General features: G+C 42.3%; 1 protein-coding gene across 1 annotated transcript in view; it reads left to right on the top strand.

The window, feature by feature from the left end:
• Positions 1 to 12,253, top strand: part of Col25a1 (collagen type XXV alpha 1 chain) — a 394,115-nt gene that overhangs the window by 268,537 nt on the left and 113,325 nt on the right. The window contains exons 8-10 of the mRNA XM_032897332.1: positions 6,915 to 6,986; positions 7,668 to 7,775; positions 10,685 to 10,720. Of these exons, the coding sequence (XP_032753223.1) occupies positions 6,915 to 6,986; positions 7,668 to 7,775; positions 10,685 to 10,720 (216 nt within the window). The remainder of the gene's footprint in view (positions 1 to 6,914; positions 6,987 to 7,667; positions 7,776 to 10,684; positions 10,721 to 12,253) is intronic.

Below are 12,253 nucleotides of genomic sequence, written 5' to 3'. Positions count from 1 at the left end.
TGAATGAATGAGTGATTGAATGAGTGAGTGAATGAATGAATGAATGATGGGAGAGAAAACATAGAGGCTCTGAAGAATTGTGAAAAACTTCATGGTTGAAAAGGTATCTTGAACCAGATGCAGGTCTGATACAGTGAGGTGGGTGAAACCCTTAACTTCTCTGTCACTCAGTCTACCTTATCTGGCAAGTAGTTGGTATGGGATTCAAAGAGCATTTTCTTGGACTAACACCTGGCACGTACCTGAGACTCGTTGTGAGTGTCAGCCAACGCTCCCCCTCTTAGCATCACTGCAGGTTTTTAATTACTGTTTTAAACCCTGACACAGAGTCCTCTCCGGATATTGATATGGAGAGAATAGGCTCTTTGTAAATGCAGATTTCGTCTCTGTCTCTTTCCGGTAACACACTTAGTTTCCTCTCGGTAACACACTTAGTTTCCTCTCTGACATCCTTGTCTATACCTCTCGGCTCCCCGCAGGCCAAGACAACCTTTCAGTAGTGCTGCAGGTTCTTACAAGGTTTCTTGACATCAGGTCTTGAGGGAATACTTTTCAAAAACCCCTGGCCTCTCTTTAAAAATTATATATATATTTTGCTCCTACCATCATACTGCACATTGAGAGACATTTTGCATTTTGCCGTTACTTGACGTTTTAATAGCTATGGAATTTAAAGAGGTTTCTCAGTGTAAAGATTATTACATTGTTCTCTCCCTTATGTATTTAAAATTCACACTTATCATTCACATTCACGAACTTGAGGTATAGTTACTGGGGTTGCTGAACTTAACCATTCTTTATGATGAAACAATAAAATTGGAGCATCCATGGAAAGCAAAATTTGTTTCTCGAGCGACTGAAAATATCTGATAGAAGAAAACTTAACTTTCCGTAACCGATGCTTGTTACGTCTGTCTTTTCCATAAATTATAGGTTGTGGTCCTCTCAGGTTCCTGCTGGGATATTGTGTGGGCATTCATAGGACCTTTTAGCCTTTTCTCTTCATCCGGTTGGGTTTCCTCTTTGGATAGAGGGAATATCCGTCAACGACAGTAAGCGATTTAATACCAGATTTCTTTCATGCAATGTCATCTTTCTTTAGCCTCATAATAGTTAAACCAAAGTCATTCCCGGGCCTCAGTATTTTTGCATTCTATGCAAACATTTCCCCAAGTGGCCTCCCTTAACTAGATGCTGTTTTATCTGCTTATAGTAAAATTCAACTTTTCTTATGCGCATGCATGCCCCTTGTAATGATTATTTGTGTAATGCTAAATCTATTTTGGGCAAACAAAGTCACTGTGGTGTATGTTATGGAAAAACTCAAGAGATTTTTCTTTTTCATAACACATGTGCTTTACAGTGCTTCTCACATAATATGGTTTGTTTCTGAGGCCTCTTGACTCTTTATAGTTAAAATAATTATTTATCTTCCCTCTCTATATCTGTGCAGACAGGTCTCAGCTACACTCCCATGTGCTGGCCTTAGCCTGCCCTCTTTATGGGTCATTTATGCACATTTTAAAAAAAAATTAAGAATGCAATACAAAAGTACACACATCTCTCATTTTGAGTCATTTACCTATGTAGACTCTTTGTGAAGAAAGACAGCCTCTCCCCGCAGGTGCAGCCACTCATTGTGAAATCTCTTCTTGGTTGCTTGCACCTTGCTCGTCCCAGAAGTTTTAACTCCTTCCCCGTATCTCTGTTCTCTCTGCAGTCTCTATTGATAACTTTATGCAGCCACGTGATTCCAGATTCCTAGCTCTGTCTTCATTTATTCATTGCATATTTATGTTTTAATCAGCACCAATATATTTCATCATGACACTTTAATACATATATCTCATTGCATTTCCATCTTTCATCAGCGATTGTCCTCTCTTGCCTCCTCACCCTGAGCTAGTCTGCTTTTCTTCCTAACGAATCTCACTTCTGCCCTCACGCCTTGCTTGTCCACACAAACCTCTCTCTTCTTTTAGGGACATATCTGATTACCATTCCATCCCTCAGTTTAAGTTTAGCAGAGCCATGAGTTAGTTCAACATCTGTGACAAAATCTGCCCCAAACCCCCCACTCTCCCCCTGGCTCCCCTCCACCACCCTGCATTATTCAAGCGAAGACCTGAGAGCATTCACTAATCCCCATTCTCACTCTTGTCTTTAAGGAAGTAACACATTCTGAGAATCCTCTTTACTAGCACTGGAAGCTACTGACTGGTCCTTCGCCCTGGTCCTAGGATGCGGTTGTGCAGCTGAGTGCCAGTGGCATTTCCTACTTCACCCTCCAGCTTCACCCTCCTACTAACCTCATCTGGGCAATAGATGGACTTTCACCCTCTCTACTGCACCTCCAGCCCTTTTTAATATTGATTTGCTTGTTTGCTTATTTTTGAGGTAAGGTCTTGCCAAATAGCTCAACCCGGCTAGCCTTAAACTCTTTGGATTCTCCTGCCTCAGACTCCCAAGTGCTGGAAGGACAGATGTTTCTGCAGTACCAGGCTCTGACCTCTCTGTTGTTCCACCAGCGCACTTATCAACCCATCTGGTTCCCGCCTACCTATTTTCCTCCACTTTCTTAGGTGTTAAATGCTGTTAGCTTGGAATCCTACGTGGCATTGACTCATCCTGACATAGCGCAGTGTGAATGCTACATAGCTGCTGCGACCAAAAGGGCCACTTAAATATCCTTGTCAGTTTCTAGGCTCTCTAGCATTAAACAATCAAATAAGTGGAAATAAATGACCATAAACACAAACCAGAAAAATTGCAAAATCTGAAGTTCAACATCTGGGATTACATATCTGACTCTACTGATGCTCTCTTGACTGTGTTTGACAAAACACAATTCTCACTCTAATGTAATGATGTCATTACTGAATATAATAATAAAAATATATAATAAAATATATAATATACAATAATACCTTGAATTTGAGCCTACTAAAGAGTTAGAGGCATTTCTCATGCCCTAAATTATTTGTGCAGGCCGAGTGAGGTGGCCTGTGTTGCACATTTGTACATCTTGTTTCTTAAGAATTCAAAATATTCAGGGGTGAAATATGTTTGAGTTATTCCGGTATTTCGGCTTGTTTCTGGATCCTTTCTGGGACACACTTCTTTTTTCCCATGCCTGCCTGGACCATCTGTGTACCAGGCATGTTGTCTGAGATGTAAAGTCTCTCCACCTCACTTCTTCAGAGAAGGCTCTGACTAGTGATGGGGAAATGGCCTGCTTATTGAAAACTGTACCTCTGCATGGAAAGCTAGGGCATCCGACCTAAAAGTCACCATCATAGTAAGGCGGGTCCTCAAGCTGAGAGTTTACCACCAATGCTTTGCAGTACACAGTCCACCTGTGAGGTATATACAGCCCTCTGGAAGACGGGGTTTATTATCACCACCAGATGGTAATATGTCTTAAAACTTACCCATTCTACTAAAAGTGTAACAAGATTTGTTTTACATTAAAAAAAAAAACCCACCTTGGACAAATTTTACCTCAGGATTTAGAGTAAAAACGTATTTACCTCATGATTTAAAGTAAAAAAATTAATTTTTTGTCATTATTGAAAGCTTTAATGTCTTAAAGTAACTGTGAACAACCCAATATTTCAACACAAATTAAAAATTTCAGCCCCATCTGACTAAAAGTTTCATAATTTCAGCCTTCATGTTAACTACATTCAAGGCAGATATGCCTAATCTTTCTTCTTTAAGAAAAGAAAGAATGTTGGGGAACCACTGTCCCAGAGCCAAAGGGGAGCAGGGATGGGATCAAGGACTCTGGATGGGGGACTGGGGAGGGGGCAACATTTGGAATAAAAATAAATAAAGCTATTTAATTTTAAAAAGAAAAGAAATATTAAATTGGCCTTGGTATAAGAAAATCATGAGTGTCTAGAAAATACTTCCTGAGACTCAGAGGGTTACAATAAAAAAGGCTTACTGCAATCACTGGGGTAATTAACATTCTTTCTTTTCTTAATATTAAATATTTTACTTTAAAGTTTTCTTACAATAAAACTTTAATGTAAAAAATTAATTGTTTAATATTAGTTAATACTAACAAATTTTTTGGGTCACTTTCTCCTCATATATAAAAGCTTAGAATCTTAGAATTCTTGTTAGAATCTAAGAGGGTCCTTTTACACACCCTAACACCCTTCTGAGGTCATTTCTGAAGTCTGGAGATTTTATCTCTGAGCCCATGTGGTAGCATTTCACAGCTAGCATGACTAAGATGTTATCTAACAAGACAAGACAAAGTTCTTAAAGTACAGATTTCCAGTGTGGGGCCTAGGCACTGTCCAGGTCAGAATTACCTGGCCACCTCCCTCTGTAGATTTCATAATAAATCGAGAGCCAGGCCGAGAACTAACACACGTTGGCGCTTTTGTGTGACCCCCGCTGCAAATTTGATCAAGCAACAATCTGGCCCTGCTCAAATATGAATACAAGAAGTGAGTTATTTATATGCTGAAATCTCAGACCGTTTGAAAGGTATACCATGTGTGCTGTTAAAAGGTTTTTAATTTAAAATTATTTTGTTAGATAATCGTGTTCCAAGTGACAGTATGATTTATCACCACCAATCAAGATTCTGATTCCTTCTTAACTTTTTGTTTGTATCTGTTTTTGTTCTCTGTTACATAAATATGAGGTTTATATATAAAATTCTGACTGTGTCACATAGGACTAATGAGTCACAGATGGGAGCATCCTGGCACATTACCATCTAATAACATTTTAAACTCATATTCCATAGTAAAAACAAAAGCAAATTGTACACATCTGTTTTCCAACTTGGGGCATTTCTGGGTTTGTGCAGAGTCGATGCTTAAAGGACTTTCACTTAGGGGGAATTTAAAAAGGACACAGGTCACCGCAAACCTGCCCAGCCACTTAATACCCTTATCAGAGTCGATTTGGCACGAGGGATAAGGTTTCCTTTGCTTGGCTTCCTGAGAACTCAGAGCTAAACCGTGAGAGTCAGGACCTGAACCAGTAGCACTGAGACACATCTTCAGCCTCAAACCCAATTCTGTTGGTTGTCTTAACAAATCAAACATATCCCCAACATCAGGAAAATGAGAAGATACCCACTAATAAACAAATACAGTTAAAAACCTAGGAACTCTCAGGCCTTTGCTGAAAACCAGTCCTCAAACAGGAAGGTAGACAGACAAGGAGGAAATGGAAGCTATTCATCCATTGCTGGGGGTTGGCGTTAACCTATATGGTAAACAGTTCAGTAGCTTTAAAGGGGATAAAAGACTCTAATTTCCAGTGTGTTTTTAAAAAAGAAATGGGACAAAGGCAGAGATTTCCCCAGTTGATAACACTGTGTAGATAACTTTATGCCCGTTGCCACACGCTGGGCTCCTCAAGCAATCCCCCCATTCTCCTTGGCTAAGGAATCCAAAACCACTTTTCTGCTTGAAGGGGTTGTGCATACTGTCAAATTCTCTTGAAAAAGTTACGTGACAGAAGCGATTACCATTGAGTGTGACCGTAAATCACCCTGACAGGAAGCACACATGCTGTAAGAGACAGATTTCCATCCACCGCCCTCACGAGAGAGCCTAAAACCAGGGCAGACCTGAGAGCTGTCACCTCATCAGAGAGAAAAATTTGATTTGTTGGGTGGTAACACGTGTGTGGAGAACTGTGTTTGTCCTGGGGAGTCCTTCCAATCTGACAATAAAAGTTTGTCTGCCGTTGTTGTTAATAAAAGAAACGATATGTATTTTATATGTATTACACGTCTTAATTTGTAAACAGAATACCAGTAGGCAGAATGTTCTCATAACAACGTCTGCAGTTAGCTCCATCTTGGACTAACCTTTTAAAAAGAAGTTTCCAGAAATATTTAAGAGTTGCGAGCTGTACACACGAATGGGCACACATTCCACTGTACCCACCACGATGAGTTTGCAGCCTGGCCATTCCAGGCTCTCTGGGATCCTGTTTTACCGTGGGGCCTCTTGGGTCTAACATGTCACCGTGAGCTCAGAACCTGCGCGGGAAGGGGAGGCTGTCAGCACGTTCTTGTTTTGTTGGTCTGCCAGTGAAATGTCTGTGTGACGTTTTGTGTCGTGTTGTTTTGGTGTTGTGCCTCGTCCGTAGGGCCTGCCAGGCTTCCCCACAGTTGCTGCCCTTCACAGCAATCAGATCCTCACCGTCAAGGTTTGTGAATGACGCTCATGCCAACTCAGTCAGAACCACAATCAGCATAAGGGTGAACGAGAACCGTCCGTGGCCTTTCCCGGCTTCTGCTGGTAACGGCAGGTGGCTGTGTTGAGCACCGAGGACCTCGTGTGTTTAATCGAGGTCAGGTAGGGTCTAAGGGAGAGCCTCCTGAGCCTTCATGAGGAGGAGAGTGAAGTTAACCGTGTTTGGTGACAGCCAAAGGCTGCCTAGAAGGCTGCCTCCTATTTGTGGCTGGGTTCACACTCATTCCCGTGCTCTGCGATCCCAGCCAATCAAGTCCTTCTAAGTACTCTGAGGTTGGGTGTCCGGTTCGTGGCACATTATGCTGGTTGGCAGATCTGACCGAGTTGGAACTGGTGCTTTGTCGATAGACTTTCTACTCAGGGTGCTGAAGGCGAGGTCATTCCGGTTCACTAGGTTTTGTAAACGGGTGCCCTAAAAGACCGTCCCCCAACATCCAAATGGTGGGCTACAAACGGGACTCACTTCTAATCAGAAGGGGTCTGGGCTCCTTCCATGGCAAGGCTGTCTTTCTTCCTGAGGCTGAAGGTCTGTCAGACGTGAGCACCAGTTCTGTTTTATTTAACGGTTATTATGAATCTAATGTATATATCTTTATTTCTTCCTCGGGGCCTTCTGATGCTTATTCTTCAACTCTCTGATCTCTGAACTTCAACCTCTGACCTCACCTGCCTGATCAGATGGTGTTTCCTAAAATCAATCATGGCTTTCTCTCTGCTGATCAGCAGCTCATTAAACGCCGGCTGATTAAGGTAGTGCTGCTTCCTGCTGGAGTCTCATTTCTCCTTCGCATTCAGTTGTCGCTCAGGGCGCTGTAGCCTCTGCATTTACCTCTCCTGCATGGCACATAAATGGTGGGCGGGCCTTTGTCAATATTCTAGAAGAGAATTACGTTTGGTGGCTGACAGTCTAGAAAGCCCACCTGTTTTGGGAAGGGGGTTGTTTTGTTTTGTTTCTTAATCAAACAACTTCAATCGTCACCAGCCCTAGGCACACATTTCTTCAGCCCTCCGGCTCTGATAAATTATCCGTATTATACAACAGAGCAGAAGCCTGTTATGCTTAGTTGTAGATTCTGCGAGTATATGTATTTTCAAACTGAAAATGAAGCCACCCATCGATAGGGGTATTGGACCCAGTAGAATAAACAAGGGCTTTTACAGCTCTGAATACGTTAATAAACAGTGCACTCTGAAAAGTGGGCTGCCGGAATGAGAGCTGCTGCTTTAGTTTCATAGCACCTGTCTGGCTCTCTCACAATAAATATTTGCTCCTTGCTGGCAGATAGATTGCGAGCAAGGTTATATATTTATGGTGGGCTCATTCTTTAAACATAAATGTAAATTGGAGAGTATGAATTTAAAGTGCTGAAATAGAACCTGGTTATTAACCGCTCATGATTGTTGTTGGTTCATTTCCTTCCTCCATTCCAGGGTGACCAAGGACAGGCAGGGCCTCCAGGACCCCCAGGCCCTCCTGGTCCAAGAGGTCCCCCTGGGGACACAGGAAAAGACGGGCCCCGAGGAATGCCAGGAGTACCCGTGAGTTTCTTCCTGGATTGTTGTTGTCCTTGTTAAGGGTAAGAAGTGGGGTGGAACAGGTGGTAAGGAAGGATAGGCCAAGAGTTCCAGTGACTAGAGAGAGCTGGGGAAGGTGGAATGCAACAGTGTTTCACCTAACCGCTCAGCCCACAGGGGCCCACAGACAGCACCTGCGTGGCTCTTAGGTAAGCTTTGGGAAGCTCATAATGAGAAGTGCCCAGTCCTGTCTGTATCCTGCCTACCACTGGATATAGCACTACCTCTTTGGATGAAGTGAGATAGTGGGGAAAGAAATAAAGCAACACTGATAACGTTTGCTTAAAGGCCAATAGCACAGGCAATAAAGCCACACACCGCTGAGGGAAAGCAAGTGCAACTTGCTAATATTTGGTCCCTTCCAAAAGACCTGGCTAAAAGTGCGAATAAAATCAATTAAAAAGTAATGACTTTAACATCAGAGGGTATGGCCATATTATTACTCTGTATTTGTATCTGAGGCTTATCTATCAGAAATCAGTTTAAAATTATCTCATTACTAAAATTAGCCATATCACTATTAAAAACCTGGGGCACTGATAAATGATAGGACTTGTTACACGAAGCACAACAATTGAAAGGAATGAATATATGAATGAGAAAAATGATCTGGATGATGTTGTGCCTCCAGGGTTAGGAATTAAGGTTTATTGCTGAGTTAAATTTTATTTAATGTGTTGCTTAAATTGTTCTCATGTGTGATTTTTCCAGTTCGAAAGTAATGATGGAAATATTTTCTAACAAAGTAGAAATGCCTGAAAACCAAGGGTAAAAATTAAAACCAGCCATATTTGGTAATGTTATTGTATGTTGTCTTTGCATCTTACTTAATGCATACATTTTTGTGTTGTTGTTTTTAAGAATTTTTTTAAGAATCATTACACAGGGCACTGTATCCCTTTTTGCTGCCGTCATCTCTAGAGTCCCATTTCCCTTCATGAAGGCCCTGTGCTTGCTCACACGAGGGAGGAACTGACTCAGCCCCTTGCTGGGACCGCTTTCCCTCAACAGCGAGAAGTGGTGAATTCACCCTAACCCTGTCGTCTTAATGTCCACCATTTTCTCAAATTGATGTGCCGAAGAGAGCCTTCCGGAGCTTTGAGGGTATCGACAGCTTTCTTTGACAGCTAGTCATAAAGTGGCTGTCTTCAAATAACCAGTTGAAAGCTAGCAGACATCGTGGCTCCTTCCTGTGCTGCCAGCTCTCAGGAGGCAGAGCCAGGAAGACAGCTGTGACCGACAGGAACAGGTTGTAGCCATGGCCCAGCAGGTATGAGCACTGGCTGCTCTTCTGTAGACCTCAGTTTGATTCCCAGCACCCACGTGGAAGCTCACAAACGTCTGTAGCTCAGGTTCCAGGCATCCAACACTGTCTTTTGGCTTCTGAGGGCACTGCACACAGAGATAGTGCACAGACATACATGCAGACAAAAAAACACATGTACACATAAAATAAATATTTTCTAAAAAGATGTATTTAAAAAAAAACAGCCTGGGCTACCCAGTGAGTTCCACCAGTTGAGAGAACAATATATAAACCTGTTTTTAAAACAAAGAAATGATAATCCAACATATTATAGATTATATAATATATAATGAATATTGCATATTATAGCAGAAACAAATTTATGCAAGAAGTTACTGTCAGGAAACAAAAATAATAGAGCTGGGGTGTTGGCCCAGTCAGTAGGTGCCCCACAAGCATGAAGACCAGAGTTCACATCCCAGCGAGCACGTCCAGGCTGAGCACAGCAGGCTAAGTTTGTAACCCATCACAGGGAAGGCAGAGGCTCCCTGGTGATCGCTGGCCAGGCAAATCAGTGACATCCGGGTTCAGTGAAAGGCCCTGCCTCCAAAGTCAGGCAGGACAATAATCGAGAAGATATAAGATGTTAGTCTCTAGCAGTGGTGCCTTTACACAAAGGGCAAAGGAACTAAAGATTTCCACAAATAGGTTTGACTTTTATAATGATCTTAGGTAATTTGCGTATACTAGAAAAGAAGATTCTGTGAAAGTGAGCTGGGCTCTGGAGAGATGGCTCAGCAGGCAAGAGAGCTCACTGCTCTGGTTTCCAAAACACGGTGGCTCACACCTACCCTTTTAACTTCAGTTCTGGGTTGGGGATTTAGCTCAGTGGTAGAGCGCTTGCCTAGGAAGCGCAAGGCCCTGGGTTTGGTCCCCAGCTCCGGAAAAAAAAGAACCAAAAAAAAAAAAAAAAACCTTTAGTTCTGGGGAGGGCAGTGTGCTCTTCTGGTCTCTGTGGGGCACCATGGTGCACATAGACATAAACTAGGGCAAAACACTCACAACGAATAAAAATAAATACATCTATTTTTAGTATGATCTGGAAATTAATCTACTTGTATTAGAATTATAGACACACATCTCTGTAAACCAGTAGCCAGAGGCTGTCATTACGGTGTGGCTATAGAACACAGTAGTAAGTTCCATATGAACCTGATCACTGTGAAACAAAGCCATATGAAATAGCAGGATATTCTGTCAGTTTTAATAAACATGTTACTTCAGCTCTGACTAATGCAAAAGCACAAACTTCAAACTCAGCCCCTGCTCACTTTGCTACGTAATGCTGTGGCGAGAGTGCCTCTCTGGCCTGCATGGGTTCTTTGTGTCAGCATCTGGAACGCACAAGGATCTAGACTAATTTTATCAAACCCTAAAACACATGATTACAGTCAAAGAAAGGCCCTCAGCTCTTTGTGGGATGTTTATATTCCATTTAATCTTTAAAAAGCAAAGCAAACAAACATGGTACTGGACATTCACATGACCAGCAATATTGGAAAGAAAAGATAACTGAAAAAATTTTTAAATGCTTTCTAATTACTTGTTATTATTAATTTTTTTTAAGGGTGAACCAGGAAAACCAGGAGAACAAGGCTTGATGGTACGTAACTCGGTTTATTTTCATAATAAAAACAATAGAAAGATCATTAAAAACTATGGTTTATGAGTGAGTATTGGTCTTTTTGTGTGACCCATAACAGAAAGAGTAATTTATGAAAGAAAGTTACATGTCCTGCTTACTACATGCTAAGGACCTCAAGGCTACCCTACCATCTTCGTCAGGACTCTATGGCTGTGAAGGGACAGCAGGACTATGGCAACTCTTGTAAAGGAAAACATTCAACTGGGGCTTTCTTGCAGTTTCAGACGTTCAGACCATGTCATCATGGCTGGGAGCATGGTGTCACTCACAGTCATGGTATAGGAGAAGTAGCTGAGAGTTCTGTATCCTGATCCACAGGCAGGAGAGAGAGAGAGAGAGAGAGAGAGAGAGAGAGAGAGAGAGAGAGAGAGAGAGAGAGACAGAGAGAGAGACAGAGACAGAGAGAGAGACAGAGAGAGAGACAGAGAGAGACAGAGAGACAGAGAGACAGACAGACAGAGACAGACAGAGAGACAGAGAGACAGAGAGACAGAGACTGGGCCTGGCCTAAGGTTTCAAAGCCTTAATGACACACTCTAACAAGGCTTTACCTCCAAATCCTAATCCTTTCAAAGAGCAGTCAAACACATTAGCCTATGGGGGCCATTCCCATTAGACCCACCACAGCTACATATCCATACAAATAACGTGGGGATGGGGGTTTGTGATGGGGTGGATGAGAGGTTCTACCATTCAGCAAAAACAGAATCCCATAGTGAGGTCATGTCACATGGATTGTGTGAACACCAAAGTCCCAGTTCCTTGTGTTTGTAGGTCCTTTGCCAGTGTATAAAGGTCACAAAGAGAACATCTTCAACTGACTATCTCCTCCTCTTTCTCTCAAGCTGCCATTCTAACCTGCTGTGTGATTTTTTTAACATCACCAGAGAGAATGAGATGATCCTTCTGATACCCAAACATCAGAGATGGCCCAGGCCCCCCTGGGATGTAGAATGAGAGGTGCAGTCAAGTTTGAGTGTCCATGCTCACATCAGGCAGATAGCTCGGGCATAAAATGTATTCTAATAATTCTTACTGCATGCCTAGGCAGGCTAATGCACAGACACATAACAGCTGACTAAAAACTAAGCATGCAAATGCAAAAAGGAGTAAAGGCTTCCTCCTGCAGAAACTGCCTTCCGTGGTGCTGTACCGCGGCTACAAGCCACTCTGCAAGTGGAGCTGAGCACTTGTGAAGTGAATGCGCCCCGGGGCCACCACATGGAAACCACCTATCCATGACCTGGATGATCAAGATAGATCATTCAGTACAGATTCTCTTTGTTATATAAGTTCTAAAAAAGAAAATTATAAAACATTTATCATCGGGAACACCTGCATGGAAGGACAGACAGCCTTAGCTCACGGTGTGCAGGTCCAGAGCAAAGGAATTCTTGGGAAAGTAGGAAATACATTTTTGAAATTGTTTTAAGCACCTATAATTTCTGTACTGGGAAATGATCAAATCTACTTGCCATTCTTGGGAGCCCT

Source organism: Rattus rattus, chromosome 3, assembly GCF_011064425.1.
Source record: "Rattus rattus isolate New Zealand chromosome 3, Rrattus_CSIRO_v1, whole genome shotgun sequence".
Lineage (NCBI taxonomy): Eukaryota > Metazoa > Chordata > Mammalia > Rodentia > Muridae > Rattus > Rattus rattus.
This window is presented reverse-complemented; position numbering and strand designations above follow the sequence as displayed.